Consider the following 25349-nt stretch of genomic DNA (forward strand, 5'->3'; position numbering starts at 1 on the left):
ATTCGAACTTTCATAAAGCTCTCTCTATAAATATAACCTTGATCACATCCAAACAATTCAATCTTGCAAACCCAACATCTTTCCTGTTAACAGAAAGCGCGGGTCGGCATAATAATACCTCCTGAAGAAAGTTACTTCGCTACCATTACCGGTCATTTCTTAACAGATTAAGCTCCAATATGACAGAAAAATGACTATGCAAAGCAAATCTTTCACCAATCCAACTAATCTAAGGTCAGATATAAGAAGAGCCAACCAAAAGGCTCACCAAATAGGCTATTTCCTTGGATTATGCCGGAACAATGGCTATCAATAACAACGTTCAATATAAAATTCTGTTGATGATGTAAATACCAATAATAAGAGGAACTCGAAAATCCATCTTAGCAACACAAAGCAAAAATCCATGACAAGGGGAGAAAAGATAATTAAGGCTAAGTAACCTCTGCTCCAACACAAAACTGGGAACTTAATTAGACCTTCTGCAAAAACCCTCGTCAGCTTGCATACATTTAGCACGTTTATACTTCATTGCTGATCCTGCATATATATGACCACTGTAATTGCTTCAAGTGTAGCAATATATGGAAAGTAGAAAATAGATAATAGATTACACATGAAACAATCTACTTTTGCTTCGGAAGAAAAAGGAGCAATGAACAATATGAACAGTGGAATATTGCCTGATGATACGTTGGATATTATGGAATGTTCCTGCTCCCTAGACAACATCGAACTGTGATTCCTTTAGCAACAAGATTTTTTTTCAGCAAATAAAATCTGATGTTGCAGATATTTTAACCGAGTAACCTTGATCTCTTACTTTTTTTGTATCAGCGAGCTCTGATTCTATATTAAGTTAAAGTAGTTCTTCAATTTTTGATGGAAGATCACACATTGGCTCGCTTCAGGTAAACCATAATCCCCATACCAGTCAATACAACTGCACCAGCCATAAGCCCTGTTGTAAGCGGAGTCAATTGACTTTTTTCGACAACTGCCAAGTCAGAAGATATTTTTGTCGCTTCTTCTAGTTTTGTTGTACTTTGTTTGGTATCAGAGTTATCAATGTGCAGCCTGAGAACCTGAGTACACAAGGAAAGCAGCTGCAACATTAGGACCATATGGAAACACATGCAAGCTAAAAATACATGTGCAAAAAATGAGTACAGCAAAAATGAGAATGTTATGATGGTCTTATGGGTATACGCTAAAAGACAAGATAAGAAGTAACATCTGTAGGAGATTAGAAGTTGCTCCTATTTATGAAAAAATGAGAAAGAACCGGTTGAAAGGTTTGGTCATGTACAATAAAGCCCTCTTAGTGCACCGGTTAAGAAAAATGACAATATGTTATCAAGGGGTTTTTGCCTTTGAACCCAAAGTTTTTACCCTCATTTATTTTTAAGCCCACTTCTATCTATACCTATATACAGAAAATATTTTCCCTTTATATTTTAAGCTCAAAACATCAAATACACCCTATTCTTATATAGTATTTACCAAAAAGAAAGTTAAAAGAATTCAAAATGCCCTTGTCATCTCCCTACTCCTCTTAACTATCACCCATTCTTCTCCCTCTTCTCACCCTCTCTGCCTCTTTGTTTCAGCCTTCATCCATCCTCTCTAACGACCCTCCTCCTCCCTCTCCTCCACTGCTTCATCCTCTCCATCTCCCAACATCCCACCTCTTCCATGTCATCATTGACTTACAGTTTTTTATGTTATATTTGCATGTATTGGTCCTAAACTTATAGGTTTATCACTATACTTACATTTTTTTTGTTATACTTATGAGTTTTGTTGCTATACTTACAAATTTTGTTGCTATAGTTGCAGTAATTATAATAACATGTTATGTTGCTGTATTTACAGATACTGTTGCTATGTTCACAGATTTTGTTGCTATACTTATAATTTTGCTGTTACTTATATGTGTTGATGCTACATTATAGGCTTTGTTGTTATACTTACATGTTTTGTCACCATACTTGCATACTTTTTTGTCAATACTTACATGCGTTGTTGCTATACTTACATGCATTGGGGAAGGGGGAAGGGGGAATGGAGATGGAGGCGAGGTTGAGAGGAGGTAAAGTACAGATATTGTTGCTATTTCTACAGATTTTATTGCCATACTTATAAATTTTGTTGTTACTTACACGTGTTGATGCTATATTACAGGTTTTGTTGCTATACTTACATGATTTATCGTCATACTTACATATTTTTGTCATACTTTGTCGTCATACTTATATATTTTTGTCATACTTACATGCGTTGTCGTTATACTTACATGTACTGGAGGAGGGGGAAAGGAGGTCAAGGCGAAGAGCATGGTGAGGCGAGGATGAGAGAAGGTTGAGGTAGAGGTAGGAGGAGAGGGACGAGGAGGTGGAGGTGGTTGTGATAAAGAATTAGTGGAGGTGGAGCTTGGAGACGTAGAGATGGAGGGAGGAGGTCATTGAACTGTATTTTGTTAGAGAGAGGAAGAAGGGCATTTTAGGATATTTTCATTTTATTAAGGGATGCAGTATACATATATTGTTATATTTTATGCCTTTGGGTTTAAAGGTAATACAAAATGGGTGAAGATAGAAGTAAGCAGGTTTAAATAAATTAGGGTAAAGCTTTAGGCTTATAAGCACCCCAATTATGGTAAAGAAATACAGAGATAGACCTAAAAGAACATGGCTGAAAGCAATTAAGAAGGATACTCTAATACTCAACTTGACGGAGATGGCCCGAAATATAATTGAACGGAAGAACAGGATTCATGCAACCAACCCAAAAACTTTAGATATAGGCTTTGCTGCCACAGTTATTGGAAAGCAATTTGCTACCAGAGTTGGAGATTGTTCATTGAAGAGTTTCACATTTAATAAGAACAGAAATCTATTGGCACTGTCAATTAAAAGTCGAGATATTATCGAACTCAAAAAGAGTCATGGAAGCGTTGATCTTTGCTAAGCTGTACCCAGCAAAAGTAGAATCAAAGACTGTAGTGTACTACACAATATGCTGAAACAATACTGAAAGCATGCACGTATTCTCAAACAAATAGATATAAGAACATACGAACACGCATAAGCAGTGAAAACCTCCTTCCATGGTAGTTGACTAGGCTTCACCTGTTTAAGTTTTGTTTTTAACATCAAGAGTGCTACAGAAATAAAGAATATTTCAGATGTTATGTACTGTGGTAATAAGACGAGGAAGTTGGAACAGCAACTGTGTTCTCAAAATAGCGGTGGGAAAAATAGATATTCTATCATTGCAACACAAAAGAAATATTTCATGAACGATAGAGGTGCGGAAAATAGATACTCTATTAACGCAGCACAAATGAAATCTCTGATGAACGATCTTCCATGAAAATTAAACTGTAGTAAGCTTTTGTAACTAACATAAGCGGGAACGTCAACTGTATAGTCAGGTTAGAGGTTGGGAAAATAGATACTCTATCATCGCAGTATAAAAGAAATATCTCATAAACAATAGGGGTGGGAAAATATATATTCTATCAACGCAGCAGAAAAGAAATATCTCATGAACGATCAGGGTCTTCTATGAAATTAAACCGAAGTACTAAGCTTTCGTAACTAACAGAAGGGTGAACAATAGGAGTGGGGAAAATAGAAATTCTATCATCACAGCACAAAAGAAATCTCTCATGAACGATAGGGGTGGGGAAAATAGATATTCTATCGATGCAGTACAAAGGAAATATCTCATGAATGATTAGGGTCTTCTATGAAAATTAAACTGAAGTGGTAACCTTTCGTAACTAACATAAGTGGGACTTCAGACTCTAAAAACCAAATGGTACTGATAGACTTTTAAAATTTCTTCCCCGATGAAGTGAAAGAAAAAAAATCATTACGTATTATTCAACATGTCATCAATGAGCCATTTGAAATGAGGTCTAAATTGAGAAACTCCAAAAAAAAGGCCAGGATTCTACAAACTGGCTACCAATCTGACATCAACCCTCGATAAACTAGTGCGGAATTCCAGACTAGGAAACTAAAAGCAAGAGAATGTCTTGACAAAGAGCCTAATAGGAAAGCCCCCACATATGTAGACCTCACTGTCATAGTCATGCTTTGAGTTTACCTATACAAGGAGCTGTTTACGTGTTTTTAAGTATAGAGCTTTGGGAGAAAAATGGACGATTCTATTCTTTGTATTAAAGTATTTTTTTCATAATTGTGAAGGTAGTTGTTCTAGTATCCCAAGCAATGTGGGACTAAAAGAAAGGGAAACAAATGTACATATCTACTACGTTTAACAGGAGCAACCTTCCAACATTTCCTACACGAAAAGCCAAGACAAAGAAGTAAAAGATGTGAAACTAGGATAGCATAATATATGCCAAAGAGCCAAATGGAATCCAATAGCCACAAGAAAAAGGGCAGAACTCAAAAAGCTGGTCTCTCTAATAGAAGGTCAGTTAATGACCTAGAATACCAGAGTTCTGAAAGGCAAATAAAACATAGCTAGGACATACTTAGTAATTTTGAGTTGCCAATGTTTGAGGGTGAAATATACTAAAATGACATGGAAAATCAGGTACACAACTCCATATAGATATCCCTTACATGACATGCAATAATCCAAATAGAAGGTGGGCATAATGTGGAGCATCAATGTTTGAATTAATAACATCGAAAGGGAGAACACCTTCCACCCTGCTAATTTGGCATGATTCACAGCTCCAGCAAGGTCACTATCCGTGGCAAGCAGAACCTTATCACCTTCATCATCCACATACTGCATGATGCAAGATAAATGATTCTCAGTTACATAAGCAGAATAATAGCCTACAATTTGTTTCATAGTATTATAAACCTACCAACAAATGAATCTTCTCCTTGCTATCTTCAAGCCCTACTCTCTGTTTTACTGCAGATTCAAGCTCATCTAGACTCTCGGTACCTATAAAAAATTTAAAGACAGTATCATTACTATGTCAACATTTGTTTTTGGCACCAATCATTCCACAATATAATTTAATATCTGAAAACATACTGCTCTAATATGAATACTGACCAGAATTGAATCTATGCACTCGCCCTTTCTGGTCTTCGAACTTGAAGGAGAATGAGTTTCCAAGAAGAGGTGGGTACATGGATTTCGCAGTATCTGCATCAGATGGTACCATTCCAGAAAGCTCACTGTGTATGATCAAACAGAAGTGAGGAAGCCTTGCTGATCACAAAGCATCAACTATGCTTGGGGTTTCTTTCTTGTTGGTTTGTAAGCGAGAGAGCGAGAGCGAGCGAGCGAGAGAGAGAGAGAGAGAGAGAGAGAGAGAGAGAGAGAGAGAGAGAGAGAGAGAGAGACCTGCGACTATCATATTCCTCATCTGGTGGCTCTAAAGCAAGAGCAGAATCCCAAAACTTCTGCATCATTGTGTTTGCCATGTCATTTACAGCTCCTTGACCTCCTTCAACCTTCAGAAGCAACTCAATGAATTAATCACATGAACACATAAACATAACAATTACAATAGATGTCAAAAGTTTATAGCTAGTTCTAGAATAAGCTGTCATTTCAGGCTACTACCCAAAGAAGAAGAAGAAGAAGAAGAAGAGAAGAGAAAAAGAAACATGCACATGTCCGGTTTTGCACTTGAACTTGTTTTCCATGAATTTGCTTAATTCTACTCAAGAAAACTTCTCCACTAATATATCGATAAAAGACCAGAATAAAGGAAAAAAATATCCATTGTCACATTTAAACATGTACATATTATCCATATGAGGATGAACAAGGACATAATGCAAGACCTTAATTGTACCCTTTCTGACGAAAACTACCCCCACCCCATTCTTCACCCTCATGTTGAGTCCAAACTCATTCCTTAGAGAGCCCAATTTATGTTCTCCACTTGTCCCAAACTCATTCCTTAGAGAGCCCAATTTATGTTCTCCACTTGTCCCAAACTCAAAAGTGAAATTTGGCAAAAAAATTATTTTCTCTTCACTTTTGTATGTTAACGTTTGTCAAAGGTCCCCGTCATTGCACCAAAACTCCGAAGTCATGGTGATGGTTAAGGATTAAAGTTCTATATTCTAACAAGACTCGTAGATTGAGCGTCATTTTTATTGCCTGAAACCTAGATTTGTGCAATGGTATCATTTTCTTTACAAACTTACTTTTAAAGGCGCACCTGGTAGGATATGAACTTGTGAAACCATGGCAAAGGTCTGCCATTGCACAAAAAACTTCAAAGTTATGGTGAGGGTTAAAGGTCATAGTTTTATATTCTATTGTTGGGTAATAGTAGTTGGTTTTAATAGCAGTTGGCTTTAGTTTTGCAATGAAGGAGAAGTCAATTTTGAGGAGTTTCACATCATCTAAGCAATCAAGCTTCATGAGTGTCCTTCATGTTGTCCACTTCACTTACATCAAGCTTCATGATGTAAGTGAAGGATGTTCTCATGTCGCAAGTGAAGGATGTTCTCATGTCCTTCATGTTGTCCACTTCAACTGGACAAAGGAGAATGGTTGTAGGAGTTTTCATCATGCCCATTATTGGGTGCAAGTTTTTCTTGTGGAAAGACATACGTTCTCCTGAAGAGAATGAGAAGTTGAAGAAGCAACACAAAGGACACATGAATGTTAAGGAAAAAATAAGAGAGGGAATACAAAAAAGACATTGTTATAGAAAAGAAGCTAGGCTAAAGGAAAGAGAAGGAATTGTATTTCAGTCTTTTAAGGGTCTTTGTGTTAACAAAACACGGATTAAAGTTAACATACTTTGGGTTATCAAACTGTCAAATTAGACCTTCAAGTAGCAAAGTTAAAAATGGTGAAATTTTGGGTATTGAAGTACAAATATGCCTTCAAACAATAATAGAACATTTTCTTCATAATTATGCACTTTTGTTATACTTTTTGTATTATGATTATGGGACTATTTTTTGATGCGCAAATTTTTTTCAGTTTGCCATGAAATTGGTGAGTATTGCGGGATGAAGAAATTTAGTTTTTAGTTTATACTTTTCTCAAAACTAACAAAATTAGTATTCTGCTATAATACCCTAAAAGATTGTTTAATTGAGGGTATATTATTGTTACGGAATATGAACGAAGACTTTTATTTGTGTTGCTCTTTTGATAGTTGACTCTGGAGTTCATGCCCAATCCAGACTCAGAATCCAGTGATATATTTTTACGTAAATAAATTATTTGAAGGATTGAATTTTTTCATGGGGCTTAGTCAATTGAAACTCAAAATTGGTACTAGGATAATTTGTGAAATAAAATTTTTAGGTGTTAAGTCAAATGGAACTAGAATTGGGATATTCGTGTGATAGAAGTTTAAGGTCTTAGTCGAATAGAACTAGAATGAGGGTTTTTTTTTTATTTTGTCAAGTAGAATTTTACAAGAAAGAACTGGGATAATTGTTAAAAATATCCCACTAATTGTTCTACCTATACACATAGCCAACAGTTCACCTCCCTCCGATATTCCACAGTATAGCATAGAATCAATCGGGGAAAAGAACTGTTTTTTTTCTCCAAAGAACCGTCGCCTCACCTCCTCTCGTAGGTATTCTCTCTCTCTCTCTTATCATAATTTTTTCATGTAATTTGATTTTAAACTTAATACGAAATTAAGTATCATGCACATATAATTTATAATTATTCATATAAATCTATACTAAGGTTCAAAGGACCTATATGCAACTTATTAATTTAGATCGTTCTACATGGATCTAAACTAAGGTTCAAGGGATCATATATAGTTGTAGTCCTAAATTTAAATCATTCTATGTGGAGAAACCTAATTATATATACAACCCTAACTACATGCAATTCATATGCAAGGGATTCTGGGTAATATTTTTCATAAGTAATTAATGTTTTTTGTATTTTTTCCATATGCCATACGTTCTCTAAATTTAGTTCTAAACATGATACTCTAGTATTAAAGTCATTTCTATTGAGTATGAAAACTTTTGTATTTTGATAATGGTGAAAGTGACCGGTCAATATAGTCGCCATATTAGGTCTGGCTATATGTAGCTATGGTGTAATCTACATGATTTTCGAGTTCAAACTGATTTTTGATTTGTAATTTGAACTAATGGGTTGCTTTAAATCTCAAAAGTTGCATTGTTCGATTAAAGGATTGCATATTTGACCTCAAATTTTAGTAATGAAGAATAGAAAATTAGAAACAAAAAATCAACCTTGCATATGTTTACATTCACGAGATGGAATACTAATGTGTTTTTCATGAGATGCACGAATGTTTTAATCTAATTATATATTATATATGTGTTTTTATGTTAGATGCATGTGCATTTTTATCCAATTACATATTTGAGATTTGAAAAGTTTATTTTTTAGTTTGTTATAGGAGTGCTTGAAAAATCAAGGTTGGATTATATTATATGGATTCAAGCAAAGACTAAAAAAAATTACTTAAATTGTCAGCGGAGGAAGTTAAGAACATAAATTAGCAAGCAAATGGAGTTTCAAAAAAACATGTGATTCTATGAATGCGATGCTCTCACTAGTTGAGATTTGAAAATTGTTTTAGATATAATCATGTAATTAACAAGCAATGGAAGGGAAAGATTGAACCCTTGGAGATCTCGATGAAGAATAACTTTAGTTTTAGTTAGGACCCTAACACGCAAAGTTTTACATGTCCTGAATGATGTGTTGAATGCTATGTTTCGGTTTAGTCATGCTATTTTCATATAATCTTAACTATAAATATTATACTAACCATTTATGTATATGATGTTATAGGCCCTCCAACTATTGCAAATCTCATGGCTAAACTGTTTGAGGATTTTGAGGACATATAGATGGGATATGGTGAACATGCATCTTCTAGCAAAAAAGCTATAGGGTTAGGTCCCCAGGTGTGGATGAAGCACGCTCGGATGATGTGCTTGGGCAAGATATGCTTGGTGCCGATATTGATGTGGTATAACTCATAATTTTTATTCAAGTCTTATAAAACCATTACCTTCTAATTATCTTCTTGTGATATGTAAATGACTTTTGGGATATCAAGCTCACCTCCTTTTTGGAAAACATTTTTGCATTATCGAGAGGCTTGCAGGTAGCATGGAGCGGTCTAATCATCAGTAACATAAAGTAATATGAATCTTAGTTTATAATTCTTTCGATCTTACGAATTTTAAATTCTACCAAAAGATCCAATAACTATGAATTTTAAATTCTACCAAGAGCTCCAATAAAGTTTGTCTCTAGATTAGACGTGTATGGATGCAGGTTTGAGACGCAATAAATTTACAATAGATTGATTTTGTTCATTCATTCATATGTTATGAAAACTAGAATTCCTGTAACATTTCTACTCATTTATTAAGTAGATTATAAATTGGAAATCCACTCGTTTTTGAACTAGATATCAAAACGACCCTTTTAAATCATACTTCTAGACTAGTTATTGGCTAAAACGAACCTCATCCCTGTCAAACGGGTTGTAGAAATTGGACGTGAAGTGTAAGATATGCGTCTAAGAAGTGTCTGGCAAGTGTTTCAAACTAAAACATGTATTACATCATGGATACACATCTGAATAAATGTATGCATATTTCAGGAGTATCCTAGGAGTGTTGGAGTCTGACACGTAACAGACATGCTTGCGGGAGACCAGATGAGGTGTCGAGGTAACTTAGGTCTGTGTAGCTAAGATCTTATTGTTGTTTTGTTTGATTATTCTGGATAAGGTGAGGACTTACAGACTTGTTGCTCTTTGGCAATTTGATTGTAGATATCAATAAGATATACAAAGAATTCTTCATCATGTAACCTTGATTTCTGCTCCATTGAGTTAATAAATTGTTTGGTGGTATTTGTCTTCTGTTAATAATTGTCCGAAAGATCGACATTTTATTCCTCTCTTACAGCTTAGTTATCAAATTCAATAACATATGATAGAGGACATGTAAAACTCAATAACCCCCTAAAGATTATAAGACCAAATTCTATATAACATTTACAACCCAAAAAAATTTCAGATTAGAATAATAAAATTCACAAACCAAGACAAACATATTTAGTTCTTACCATGGAAATGGCAGCGTGACTTATTTGTAGGACATCCAAGCAAGCAGTAATTTGCCCCTCTGCAAGAGACCTTTGTCTTAGACAAGTGAATACAAAGGGATCTCTCTCTAAGGCCTTAACTATAAAAAGAATAATTGCTTACCCCCATCTACAATAGGAAGATGTAAGAATTTTCCATCATGCATGATATGCAGTGCATCAAGTATTGTTGTCTCCAATGTGGCGCATTCAGGATTTGCAGTCATTACCTTGACAATCAGCACTAATTGAATTAAAAATGCATGCCAAAAAGGATGTCTGTTTTAAGTTAATCAGTTCAAAATATTAAATGTAAAGTGTTCAACAAAATTAGCATAGCGTTAACTTTTTAAGGTTCACAAACTAGTAGCAAGTTCGAGTAGCTACTTAACATGGTAATTAATTGGACGACAATGTGCTACAACAGGAAAATGCTATAGAACAACTGTTTTATCCTTATAAACCCGAGTCCCTGGATAGTCAGTAATGAAATGTTAAGTTAAATATAAGAGAAAGGTAAAGCATCGCATTCATAGCAAAATATTTTATTGCTTGCAATGAATAGAAAAAACATGCAGAGCATCAGTGTGTAGTATTGTTCACAACCCTAGTTGACAATACCATTGAAATGAATAATACAAGCATGTACTAGCAAGTTATGTACATTAAAGTGTTTCAAATAAGGTGAGTCATGCTAGTCTCCATGTAAAACAGTACCTTGCACCGACACATATATGCCGACTCGGACATACCATAGCAGCACACGATAAATTCTTAAAAAGATGCATAACATGTATCTAACACTTGTTATACACAATAGAGCTTAATATGATAGAAATATTCATGCTAGATAGAACCATGATGAGTGATCCATATAGTGTCCCGCTTATCAATTATAGACTCGTAAAAGCTGAATGAGTTGAATTAAAAATGGCAAGAATGTGTAAATTAAGGGAAAATAGTGCAAGATATTTAGGAGAATGGCAACTAGGTTAGAAGTTAATGTCATGAAGATAAAAATGCATGCTCCTCAAAACTTTTCTGGTCTCTGCATAGGCAAACACAAACAGTGGAAAGGCATAACATACTCTCTCCACATAATATGCACAAATAAAGATCATCCCCCTGAACCTATCAACTAATTTGGAAACTTAATTACCCTACAACTATAAGGTGAAGTCATTTCATTCCAAAATATGAGGCATGCTACTGTTGAGTACAGACATAGGGCTAACTGGATGCATCTTACTGTGATGGCAATGCAATTTATATGCAATTGTACTTGTTGCACCTGCTGACACATGGTATTGTAATTGTAGTTGCATGGTTTAATTTTAAAACTTATGCAATTTTCAACTGCAATTATGGTTACAAGTTTTGGTGTATCGAGATTTTTTAGACTTTTCTTGGGGGCTAGTTGCAATTGGACTTCCATTTCGAAAAGTTTTCTGCTCAAAAGGTTGCAACTATGACTTTTGTCTAAATCTTCATAAGTCAACCGTTATACATAGAGACCTTTTTGCAACTACACTTTCAACTACATTTATTAGTCATAGTGAAACAAACAACATCAACTAACTCAAAGTGTCCCAAAATGCACACAATGATTTAAAATCAACCAATATTATCGAAATATAGGCGATATATCGGGTTTTGACCCCTTACGTTACAATTTTTGGAGGAAAAAAATTGGTTATCGTTTTCACCCAATTTTAGCCAATATATCAGCAAAAACCCAATAAATCGCCGATTTTATCGGTCTAAAAACTAGCCATTTTCTTGTAAAAGAAGCCCAAAGCTTAATGGGGTTTCGAGTCATATAACACATACTTTTCAGACCCGAATCAGCCAATACTCGCAACTTAAAAGATCTAAACTTATTAGATTGATCCAACCAATCCCCAAAACGCCTCCATTGTTCACCCAAACCCTAAATCCTCCCCATCGCTATTCTCTTGCCTCCCTCCCCTCTCTCTAAAGCTCTCTCAAAGGTGTTCGAAGATCTCTCAAACATGTCTCTCAAAGTCCAAAGCGCTCTCAAAGGTCGAAGCTCCTCAAAGGTCGAAGCTCCCCGTAGCTATTTTTGTTGAGAGCTCTCTCGAGTCTCAACCACTGAAGAAATTGAAAATAGATCAGTCCTTGAAGACTCCCTTAAAGCTCGAAAAAATTGAAACAGGTACATATATTATCTTCTGTGAATTTTTATTTTTCCAAAGTTCTTTCTTTGCTAACTATATATTAATTGAACTGAATCACTGCTCGAAGATATTAGGACCAAAGGAGAGAAAAAATTGTCAAATTATGATGTGTTTTTTATTTTGTTTGTTAGCATCATCTTCATTGTCCACTATAATTTTAAATTGTAGCCTACAAGTCTCATCTTCATGATTCGCTGTATTTTTATGTTGAAACCTACAAGCCTACAACAAAAATAAGACTTACCTACTACAACAAAAATAAAACTTAAGTTAGAAACTGAAGTTCAAAACTAAAGTTTAAAACTGAAATTAGAAACTAAAATTGCATGTGATTGAAACAAACAACATGAATGTTAATTTATGATTATTTTCTGTTTTATATACTTGTTGATTATTTTCATAAGTTTATCTAAGATGTTGAATCTTAAACAATTGATAGGTGGATGTCGTCTGAAGGTCAAGGATCTAGCCAAATAGCAACTCAAGGATCTAACAAACCAGCAAAATCAAGAGGCAAAGATCCTTGTTGGACATACGGGGAGAGGGTTGGTAATGATGCAACCAATGTTAAAATGCAAGTTTTGAATGCAGATTGTGAATGGAGGGATAAGCCAGTTCAAAACACACTTGGCAGGAATTAGAGGGAATTGTACGAGTTATGATAAGGTTCCGAAAGATGTGAAAAAAAAAGCTTCAGAAATATTGCATAGGTCCAAGAAGAGTAAGGATGAGAACGAGTTGAAAGCGCAAGATTTGCTTGATGATGTCCATGTAGGGGAGGAAGAGGGATATGAGGGGAATGTGTCTATACCTACTCAAAAAAGTTCATCATTCCTTCAAGACAAAATGGCCAATGGATGCTTTTGCAAGTCACTCCCTACCGAGACGGCTGAACTAATATCAAAAGGAAAACAACCTATGATGAACAATAAATACAGAAAGAAGGCTATGGAGGATGTGAACAAGTATATGGGAAGATGGTTCTATGTATTTGGTATCGCCTTTAATACCTCAAGCCTTCCTTCTTCAAGTAAATGGTGCATGCAATTGCAAAGTTTGGAGGCTATTTAAATCCTCCATCACCATATGAGTTGAGTGAGCCAATTCTGCAAAGAGAGATGGATGCAACAAGGGAGGTCGTTGAACATTTCAAGAATTGTGCACTTAATGGGTGCTCCATAATGATCAATGTGTGGAGTGACCGCAAGATGAGGAGTACCATGAATATAGTGGTGCATTTAGAGGGAAAATATGCTTTTTGGCTTCAATGGATACATCAGACAAACAAACATAATGGGCATTATATATTGGACTTTGTGGTGAAAGCAATTGAGGAGGTAGGGTCAGAGAATGCTATGCAAGTTGTCACCGATGGAGCTTCAAATAACATAAAGGCCGCAAAAAGCTTAGCACCAACTAAGCCAAATATATTTTGGACCACTTGTACGGCACACACCATTAACTTGATGTTAGATGATATAACCAAAATCCGTCCTATTTGGAATGTGATTGTGATGAGAAGAACTATGTCGGTGCACATCTATAATATAGTCACACAAGGTCTCTTCATATCATGAGATATTGCAAAAGGGGACCTTATGAGACAAGGAGTGACGTGATTTGCTACCGTATTCCTCGCTTTAGAGTCGTTGAGAGACAAGAAAGAGTTGAAGCAAATGTTTGTCTATAACGATTGGATGAAATGCAATTTTTCGGCAAAAGAAGTGGGGAAAAGGTATAATTTTGCTTGTTTTTTATTTCCTGGCTAATTCCTATACTATGTGTATAATTAGTAATTGAAGTTACTGTCTACATTAATTTTTTTTGCATTGTAAAATCCATATGCCCAGATCTTGTTAAATGCACATATCATTTGCATAGAGTTTCTTTTATATTGTTTGTTTGTATATTTGTCTTAATGAGTCTTATTTTATTTGTGAGAACATTCTCAGCAACAAGTTTTGGGACAATGTCGATCTTGCCCTTAGGATGTTTTCTCCTTCGATAAAAGTCCTACAAAGAGTTGATAGTGATAAAACTTCATCCATGGGATATGTGCATGGAGACTTGTTGGTGGCCAAGAAGGAGATTAAAGAGGACCTTAGGGATGAAGAGAAGAAATATCGTCCTATATGGAAGATTACTGATACGAGTTCGGATGACAAGCTTAAAGGACCACTCCACAGAGCAGGGTATTATCTGAATCCCTACTACACTATTATACGTCTATCATAGAGATTGAAAAAGATGGAAGCTTCACGAGTGGCGTTATAGATCGTTTAAACAAACTCTATCCAAAAAACTATGATGCTTTTAGCAAGATTCCATCTAAACTCTTGGGTTATACCACACAAAAAGGGTCGTCCAGGAGAGAGGTTGCCATGAACCAAGCAAAAAAACATGAACTTAACCCGGGTATATTTACATTTTTCGTACAAATTTAAAACTAATTCAATGGTTTCTATTTGGAAGTTACAATGTACTAATTATTTTCACCTATAACTATGAATTAACTAGTTGATTGGTGGAAGCTTTTTGAGACTGATGCTCCCCAATCGAGGATAATAGCAATGTGAATTATAAGATTGATAACTAGCCCTTCGGTTTGCGAAAGGAATTGGAGCACTTTTGAGATGGTAATTATTTTTTAAGTTGTAATTATATTGGAGCACAATTTACTATTTTAGACTAATTTGTTCTTTTTTGTTTTGATTTGAAGATTCATACAAAGAAGAGAAATAGACTAACACACAAGAAACTACATGACTTAGTCTATGTCAAGTTCAATGTGAAATTGAAGAATAAGCATGTCAATAGGGATAGAAATCATTTACTTGCCTACGACGACGAGGAAAGATCCTCCGAATGGTTGATGAATATAGATAAGAGTGGTCGTGATGATGAGAGTGAGGATGAAGTGTTTGTGGGGGAATCTTTGACTTGAAGGCAATGCGGAGATTTTTTAGGAGTTAATCCCAAGAAGAGAAAGAGTGCAAGAAAAAAGACATATTGAAGAAGGAAAAAGTCGGGAGAGTCTTTGTCAAAGGGAAAGGTGTTGTTGGAAGATGACATGGTGGAAGAGGAAGACATGGAAACATTATCATCGGAGGTCGATGCGGAGGGAATGACGGATACTCCATCTTTTGATTCCAATGAAGATTGATTTACTTATCTTTTGCATAAACTTTAATTTAGATGTGCTCTTTTGATGTTTAACAATTATGAACTATTTATAGCTTTAGAACTTGGTTACTATTTGCTTATCTTTGCTTATGGATGTTGACTTGACTATTAACTCCCGAGTTAGTTTGAATCTTTGATCTTGTGAATTTGTGAGTACGTAAAAATTATGTTGATGATTCTTCATGTTTTATGTTATCTTGGTACTTCTTTGTATGATATTCCATTTTTACTTATAGTATTTTATCCTTTTGAAGTTTATGCGCTCGGACGGTTCCATTACGCAATTGAGAAGCAAGTTTCGACAATTGGTTAGTGATCTAAACATGAGTTATTTACATTTTAGTATGTTTATACTTCCTTAAATGTGCTTAGAATCTTAGATTATATTTTAGTACATTATATTATATATCTGATATGACACTTCGATTTTTACTATTTATCCCTGATATATCCCTGATAACCGGGATCCAATATGAATTTTGACCATCCAATTTATTTCTGATAGCCGATTTTTAAAACCTTGGATGCACACAACTATAGCTGCAATCCTCTAGTTACAACGAAACAAACAACCTCCTAGATAAATTCTCTCTTGTAAGTTTGTAAGTATAACTAAATTTCTTTCTATCAATAAAGTTTTGGCCCTGGTCTTTTCTCCAAAAAAACTATAAATAAATTTCATTTAACAAGTCAACATTCTTACAAATGTGTGAAAAGTTAAAATCCACAGAGTTATCAAGTTGAGCAAATAGCAAGTCTACAAGACTGTAAAAGAAACAACAGATGAACCCTCCTTGAGTCAAAAGCTCACTGACAAATGTAAAGCAAGCGCCCAGCAATGCAAAGCAATAATACCAGCAGGTTGCAAGCAGAAAAGATAGGATATCATTCAGGTCATACATATACAGTTTTGCACTAATATCAAACTGCATGTACACAAGGTACAACTACTGATACGGGTGTATCTTCTCTTCAGAACTTAACGATCCTCATGGGAGCTTGAGGATAGATGATTCTCATGATAACATGAGAATAGAGGTGTCAAACAGTACAAGGGAACGCAGGAGGAAGCGTGGAACGAGACAACGAACAGAAGAATCGAAGTATCCAGTTTTCAGCCTGTGAGTCGACTCATAACAGTCATGAGTCGACTCATCAGGTTGAGTCAACTCATGACTGTCATGAGTCGACTCATCGCTGGTTTTTGAGTTTTGTCCAGTTTCGGACGAGTCGACTCATCTCAGTCATGAGTCGACTCATCGATGGTTTCCTGGTTTGTTTGGGTTTCTGTTCACACGAATTCCTGTTCGTTTTGGGTTTGGTTATTTACCAAATTATCATCCACGTTTGTACACCTATATAAAGGGTTGTTTAGGGTTTCTAAACATCATCGTAGAGATCTTGAATCAGATAGATTCAAAGAGAGATTCTAATCTTTGTATTAGGGTTTAGAGAAGATTGAGAGGTTGTTCTCGATTCTAGTGAGATTGTGAGAGTGATTGTAATCTTTTCATACTCATAATCTAGAGAAGATAATTTCCTTCGCCATATACTGAATTGTGCTTGTGTTTCTGTCATCTTCTTCTCAACCCACCTTTGATAATTCCGCGATCAAAGGTGCTCGTACGATAACTCGTATCAAGTTGGTATCAGAACAGATCCGGTGAAGGGACATTCTGTGTATGATCCTTACTCGATCCCAATACAAGAAGCTTGGCGAGATCCTTATTTCATTGGAAGGAGTCCGGGTTTTAAGGAGGAATAAGATGGCTGAATGAGACAATTCAGCGAGGATTGATGCATTGGAGAAACAGATCGAGACGATAGGTTCGACTCTCACACAACTCGTCAGTCTTATCCATAGAGGTGGCAAACAATGTGAATCTTCTTCGAAGAAAATTATTGAGTCCGATGTGAAGAGAGTAGATTCAGATTCCGACGAGGAGGAGACCGTTAAGGCTGCATTGCATCAAGGGGGTAAGAATTCTTATCAGAGCCTGAAGATTGACTTCAAGGTGAAGATTCATGTTTATGATGGGAGTGTTGACGTCGAGAGGCTTGATGACTGGATCGAGCGGATGGAGACGTATTTTACTCTTTATGGCTATTCGTCAAAAGAGAAGATTATGTTCGCGACTTTGAAGCTTTCAGGACACGCGTTGACGTGGTAAAAATCCTACTGCAAACAGGAGAAGAAGACGGTGTCGTGAAACAAGTTTAAGGAGTTACTGAGGAAGCGGTTCTACCCGGTGGGATTCCTTGAAGAGCGTTGGTACAAGTAATACGGCTTGCGCCAAAGGGTCAATCAAACCGTTCAAGAATACACCACGGAGTTCCAGCAGCAGGCGATGGTCCTCAATATTGCAACAGAGGAATATTCTGTGTTTATGAAGTATATGACGGGATTGAGCGATTACATCCGAAAGGAGATAAAGCTATTCACGGTGGAATCAATTACAGAGACGAGCGTGAAGGCTATTGTCCTCGAGGACAAGCAAAAGGACAACGAGGCTAAGGGGGACTCCAAACAGACGGGAGACGAGTCTAGTAGTTCTCAATCTAAGAAGGAGAAGAAGAAGGGTGATCCAGGGAAGGCAGGACTGATTTGTAGTCACTGCGAGAAAACAGGGCACACAGCTGATCGGTGCTGGAAGAAGTATCATCATCTCAAGCCAAGAGGGTTGAAGGAGGAAAAAAAAGCATACATGATAGCTCAAGGTCCGAAAGAAGTCCCGAGAATGACAGAGCCCAACAGCAGTCTTAACCTTATGACGGGGAGCAAACCACGAAAAAGGACGACGACCAAAGAGAGCAACTCTTTGTTATTAAGTTGCAAGTGAAGACCAGTTTGGTTGATGTCATTGTTGATTCGGACAGCGAGAATAATTTGATATCCGAGGTATTGGTTCAGAAACTGGATCTGAAGACGATCAAGCATCCGAAGCCCTATCCATTGGGGTGGATTCAGAAGGAGAAGAAACTGAGTGTAGTTGATCAATGCACTGTCAGCCCTATCCATTGGGGTGGATTCAGAAGGAGAAGAAACTGAGTGTAGTTGATCAATGCACTGTCAGATTTGCGCTCCACGAGTCGTATATTGATGAGGTCATGAGTGTAGTTGATCAATGCACTGTCAGATTTGCGCTCCACGAGTCGTATATTGATGAGGTCACATGCGACGTCGTTCCATTGGATGTTTGTCAGATTATACTAGGCAATCCATACTTATGGGATAGATATGCGATCTACGAGAGGCGGGCTCAGAAGTACACCTTCACTAAGGATGGTGTAAAGTTCATATTTCGTTCGGCATCTCTTCCGAGGGAGACAAGCGTGGGGACGGTGACACGAGCGAAGAGACTAGTGAATGCAAGCAAGAAGTTTGTCTTGCTGTGTATTAGACTTCTAGAAAAACCATCGACAAAGGATTGCAACTTAGAGCGAACGGTGACTACGACGAGACGCGAGATGAATGAGTTGTTTCTGCTCGGACGTCGAGATCGGATTCCTAGCAAGGCCAGGTGGTGCAGAAAAAATGAAGGAGCTCGAGAGTTTCCTCAGCAAAAGTTCTAACTTGAACGGGACTTCAAGTTCTTAAAGAGGGGACTCATGATACGGGTGTATCTTCTCTTCGGAACTTAGCGATCCTCATGGGAGCTTGAGGATAGATGATTATCATGATAATATGAGAATAGAGAAGTCAAACAGTACAAGAGAACGCAGGAGAAAGCGTGGAACGAGACGACGAGCAGAAGAATCGAAGTATCCAGTTTTCAACCTGTGAGTCGACTCATAACAGTCATGAGTCAACTCATCAGGTTGAGTCGACTCATGACTGTCATGAGTTCATAACAGTCATGAGTCAACTCATCAGGTTGAGTCGACTCATGACTGTCATGAGTCGACTCATCGCTGATTTTTTAGTTTTGTCCAGTTTCGGACGAGTCGACTCATCTCAGTCATGAGTCGACTCATCGATGGTTTCCTGGTTTGTTTGGGTTTCTGTTCACACGAATTCCTGTTGGTTTTGGGTCTGGTTATTTACCAAATTGCCATCCACGTTAGTACACCTATATAAAGGGTTGTTTAGGGTTTCTAAACATCATCTTAGAGATCTTGAATCAGATAGATTCAAAGAGAGATTCTAATCTTTGTATTAGGGTTTAGAGAGGATTGAGAGGTTCTCGATTCTAGTGAGATTGTGAGAGATGGATTGTAATCTTTTCATACTCATAATCTAGAGAAGGTAATTTCCTTCGCCATATACTGAATTGTGCTTGTGTTTCTGTCATCCTCTTCTCAACCCATCTTTGATAATTCCGCGATCAAAGGTGCTCGCACGGCAACTCGTATCAACTACAATATTGCATAACATGAAGGTGCTGTATAAGTCAATGTCTGGGTAATGATGACGTGCATAATTTGAAACAAGCACCCCTTTAACACAAGGAATTGAATATGAACCACGTATAGGCTTTGCAAAGTCTAGAAGAAAATTTTATTTTCTGAAAATAAGTCTGAAACAGAAAACAAAGATCAAGCATTGTTTTTCATGAGTTCCAAATTCTCCAGAGTGTTTCTACAAAAATATAGCATGAACAAGAGGGTAAAAACTCTTTTAATGCAAAGAAGTGTAGAAGCTGGGAACCAAATGAGAAGTGAGAAAAAAGAGAAAAAAAAAAGTGGAAAGTAATTTATACATCTGATTCAAAGAGAAAATAAGATGATTTCAGATGCATTCTACAGTAGATTGCTTCACATATGCATCATATACTTGTTCAGGTGCGAAAAAGATTAGCAAGAAGTATTAAACTAATGAACAAGAGGCTCATATCCATGATGATGTTATACATTTAAATGCTAAAAATAACTGCAACGCATGGGAACCAACCCATGCTCATCATTTAATACCTTCAGAGAAAATGGGGAGCATGAAGGAAAAGAATCCATAAAAGATTTGACAAAATTCTTATGACAAGCAGACAAGCTGACATCAACCCTCTATTTTGTTCTGAAATTCCTGGCTGGAGTTATTTAGAAGAAACCGTCTTACAACGAAACCTAAAAAGATGACAGTGGAAAGGATATCCTAGCTCCTTGTAAAGCAATTAAGCTCATGAATTCCAAGAGGTACAGTCCAAAGTTCTCCTAGACTTAGGAAGAGCATACAAGGGAAAATGAAAAAATCATGTGCAGACTAAAAAAGAGCTAAAGAAAGCACAATCACAAAACTTGCACGGAATGCAATTATATCCTGTAAATTGCCTTGATAATAAAAGAGCAAATAGCAAATTTATAATCACGCAAAATGAGTAAGAAATAATGTACCTTTTCTACTAGAGTCAACTCTGGCGAAAGATTCTGAGCAACTACTCGCATAAGCACATCCTTTGAACTGTAATTTTTAAAATGGAAGAGCAATCAAAAGAAAACATTAGAAATGCTTAAAAGAGAGAACAACCGGCACAGACTAGAGCACACCAATATAAACATAACAATGTTTTCCATTCGCAGAACATACGTAAGAATCCCTTGAGGCTGGCCTCCTGTCACAATAATCACTGAATTAACCCGAAGGTCACGCATCTTTTTTGTTGCAACATAGACAGGATCTGAAGGAGAAACCACCGCCACTCTGCAAGATGAGCAGCTTCTAAGCTTTAGATAAGACGAACAATTTGACGCTAAACTGATTAAAACGTCATATAACAAGAGGAAAATATTGGGAACTAACTAAACAACCATACTTTGAGTTTTCCGTGATGATAGTTGACAAAGAAGGCTTAAACATCCGTTCTCGAAGAGTTTCAATAAAAGCATAAGGAGCTGCAGCACGAATTAACTGAAGTCAATGAAACTTGTATAAGAAAAAAAATCTGTAAGGTGACTCTAAGGCACAATGCGTATGCAACTTATAATTCAAGTTCTCAAACAAAATACAAACACATTTAGTGCATAATGATCATGTTAAAATTGTAAGGACGTCTAATTAATCATGTAAAAACATGGAAATGGATCTTCAAACTACAGCAAACAGTTAAGTATCTCATGAGCACGTGTTAAATTATCTCTAGAAAAAGCATAGAGCACTTTTAACGTGAACCCTTCATAATGTGGCCTGCAATGAGTTGTTAAGGCCTATTATCATTTCTAATTCTGTTTCCTTGCTGTCGTTAATCTTCTGTAACATCAGTGGTCTGCACATTCGAAGGGAATTAGGGTGTGTACTGTTATGAAAGGGCGACTAGGATTTTTTTGAAATTTGACCCAAAAGACAGGTTTGAAAGGCCTCACAGCCTCTTGTTGGTTCACACGGGATTATTCTTACACACTTAGGATTAGAGTTTAGTTTCACACCATGGATTAGCACTTCACAAAATTATCGAACTTTTAATTTTTCAAGTTAATATATAATACAATGATATATATTATAGACTCAAAAGATCCAAACTGTAGTAGAACTCTTTAACTTTTTTAGACCTAACTAAGCTAAAAGCAAACAACACAAATAAAAAAAAATCTAAAACAACCCTCATGCTAACTAGATTAGGATTTTAAAACAAAATAAAGGTCTCTAAATAAATCAAAGGCAATCCTAGCAAATCTAGGATTTTCCAACTTTACTAGGTTAGGATTTCTTCTAATAGTAGACTAGAATTTCTTCAATAAGATGCTCTACTTCCAAATTACACACTTCCATACAAAACTCAAACGGTTGTTATGCATCAGTTTCTAGATCTAAAACAACATTACCAAAATGTTCACATTCAAAATCATGTGTGTATTATACTTACGTGTGTCCATGCAAAATTTAGCTAAAATATGCAAAATACCTCAATGTCTAGGGGCAGTTGTGTAGAATTTTTGTGTGAGACCAGCACTATTAAAAATCTCATTACATTATATTGACAAGAGGTAGATTGAAGTAAAAGCTACTTGGTGAATAATGGTGCCGGTATACCAAGTCATATTTGTCTTCCATCCACATATACTAAATTTGACACTCTAATTTCACGACCTAAGAGATATGAACAAAGATTTACAGTGGATGCCATACACTATGGCCATTACAGCTTGAAGTCTTAGCCTAATAGCAAACAAATAGGTTGTAATCCATCTTTATGAGGTGAAGAGAGACCTTAACTGCAAACAAATAGGTTGTATTACACATATGCTAAATTTGATATTCTAAATTTCATGACCTAAGAGATTTGAACAAGATCTCCAGCAGACGCCATCCACTATGGCCATTACAGTTAGGAGCATAGTTACACAGTACGCGGTACATAGGGGGTCACTGTACGAATTCGGGTACACAATTCGCCACTTAGAAAATTTGGATTCATTAGGAGTTGCTTGCTTCGGTATGCAAGTTCGGTTAGTGGTACATTGTAAAAAAAAATTGCGTGTGCATAAGGTTTTCCAAAGTACATAGTAGAAAGCTAATTATGAATTTTAATATTTTTACATATAAAATACTTATATACTTTTTATGGAGTTTGTTTCTTTGTTCTGTTTTTTTTTTCACAGAGCTCGTTTTAGGATCATGGTTTCATTTAACATTTAATTAATATACATGTTTAGTTATAGTAAAATTTTGGCTCATATACTCTATTGTATGTCTCCCTTCATTTAATTGCACACCTTGTATTGCGTCTTGCGCATGTGCACTTAAAGAGACTTTGCATCTAGCATACTTGTAAGTGGCATGCCATTTTTAGGAACCGGTTTGTATAATGGAGGGAATCGGTTCGCAAATGTAACGGGAATCGGTTCGCAAATGTAACGGGAATCGGTTCGCATGGTTGTACGATGGTTCGAGGGGACGTCCAGGGAATCGCGCAACGAGGGTTAGCAGTCTTAGCCTAATAGCAAACAAATAGGTTATAATCCACCTTTATGAGGTGAAAAGCGACCTTAACTGCAAACCATCAGAAACATCAAAAGGTAAAACAATACAGTCTTCAAGAAATTTCTTGTAAACCACAAATAATAAAGCAGGAACAATCATCCATTCCCAAAAATTAAACCTACACCTAGAGAAGGCCTAAAACCTTAGTAATAAAGGCATTAAGACAGATGGGATGAACAAAATAACAACAAGGAGACAACATCTTCCATCAATGTGATCAACTTTTTGTTGAGATTCAATACAAACATTAAAACAATATAAAAACCAAAAATTCCTCACATTTTCTGTCATTTCCTACAGATCAAAGATAGTGGTTGCTCCCCTCCAATTGATACTGGGTGACAATCCAGCAAGCAGTTCATACTCCTAATCCCAGGCCCAATTGCAAGTAGACTGGGATTTAGAACTAGTTCAAGAATATCGAAACATCTTAATTAATGAATCTAAAATAGCATGAGATTTGAGTTTGCTTAATCTCTCTGGAGTTTTTTTCCATATAAATTGATAGATTAGCCTTGATGTGATCTGTCTATAGCAGGAGTTTATGGAAGGTCAGGGATCATCAGAGACTCAGAGTGATAACGTCATCTTACTTATTTTGTAAGCATTAATTTCATCTAGCCAGTTGCTTTACATGATATTTCCTTTTCCTCTTGATCACCCTCAGTTTTTTTCTTAAGTGCAGTTTTATCAGACAGTAAAATGAAAAGTCATAAGCACATAACCTACTAAAACAAGTACACGTATAAATAAATATCACTCTATTTTTCTAGAAATATTAAAAATAATAAGTCCACAACATGTTGAGCAAGGGGGAAATGGTTGTGACAGCAATTGCAGTCAACAAAAGTTCTGGTTCTTAATGGTGTATGCAATTGAGATCATATGCTATCCTTAATTAAAAAGAAGATTTCACTACTTAGAAAAGACAACAGAAGTAAAAATTAACTATTGACTCGTTATCTCCCCTACAACTTTAAATCATGCTTTAATGTGTGTAATATGAACTAAATTATACTCACATGAAAGTTATACCTACCCGAATAATTGCTTCCCCATTGGCGCTCAACCCCTTCGACGGCGGCAGCTAAGGCACTACCCTGCTCTGCTGCCTTCTCCATTCTCGATATAGCATCATACAGGCATTTTGTAATATCTAACATGGCAATAACCTCACCATTTTCCACAACAGGAAGGTGCCTAAATTTACCTGCCAAACACAAAAATCAAAGAAAAACAAAAAAAAAAAAAGATGAAACTTTTATGCACTGCTCAATCTAATGTCATCATCTCAGCTCAAATTTCAGCAAACCTTGAACCATCTTCTGCAATGCCTCAATAGCCAGAGTATCGGCCATCACAAAAATCGGATTCCTGGTCATAATCTTCGAAATGACTGTTTGCTCGGTCCTTAACCCTTCTGCTATAACCCTCGTCGAAATATCCTACCAACAAAAAAACAACACAAATAAAACATCGTTCTGAAAAGGAAACAAACCATAAGTTTATTGAACAGAGAAAATTTCAAAACCTTATCAGTTACAATCCCAGATAACAGCCCATTAGAATCAGTCAACAGAACCGCATCCACTCTCCTCTGTGCCATTCTCCGGCACGCATCGGACACCGACGTGCCCTCGGGGATCGTTAGGGCTTTCGAAAGCCTCAGCTTCTTCACTGTTCTCTCACCACTAACATAAACACGCACAAAATCAGCTAAAAGATCGTCAACAATAAGCATAAAGGGGCAAAAAGAGAGAAAGATGAGTTTTTTTTTTTTTACGCGGCTGTTGGTTCCGCCTCGGCGGCGGGATGGCGTTGGTGCTCATTTTTTGACGGAGTTAGGGTTTGGTGTGGGGGTGAAAGCCTAAATTTATTGAAACCCGAGATTTTTGAGCGACGACGAAAAGAGAGAGTCGGAGGCGAAATTAATTGATTCCCTCTCTCCTCTCGCCCTCTTTCTCTCTCTCTTT

The 25349-nt window shown here is 36.5% G+C and overlaps 1 protein-coding gene across 2 annotated transcripts; it reads right to left on the reverse strand.

Moving 5' to 3' along the window:
* On the reverse strand, positions 293 to 25135 carry LOC109824439 (CBS domain-containing protein CBSCBSPB3-like). 2 transcript variants are annotated; one of them, XR_002242641.1, is made up of 14 exons: positions 24908 to 25135; positions 24689 to 24821; positions 24416 to 24586; positions 21212 to 21290; positions 20986 to 21099; positions 20793 to 20859; positions 10208 to 10313; positions 10066 to 10124; positions 5347 to 5456; positions 5053 to 5177; positions 4856 to 4938; positions 4684 to 4773; positions 824 to 1085; positions 293 to 745 (listed from the first exon to the last, which is right to left on the reverse strand). XR_002242641.1 is itself a non-coding variant. In XM_020391037.1 (13 exons), exons 1-13 carry the CDS (start codon positions 25115 to 25117, stop codon positions 891 to 893), a joined length of 1542 nt encoding a protein of 513 aa, XP_020246626.1. In that variant the 5' UTR covers positions 25118 to 25135; the 3' UTR covers positions 293 to 890. The 2 variants fall into 2 exon arrangements, 1 of the variants encoding a protein (XP_020246626.1); XM_020391037.1 differs by having other exon boundaries at positions 293 to 1085.

Source organism: Asparagus officinalis, chromosome 9, assembly GCF_001876935.1.
Source record: "Asparagus officinalis chromosome 9, Aspof.V1, whole genome shotgun sequence".
NCBI lineage: Eukaryota > Viridiplantae > Streptophyta > Magnoliopsida > Asparagales > Asparagaceae > Asparagus > Asparagus officinalis.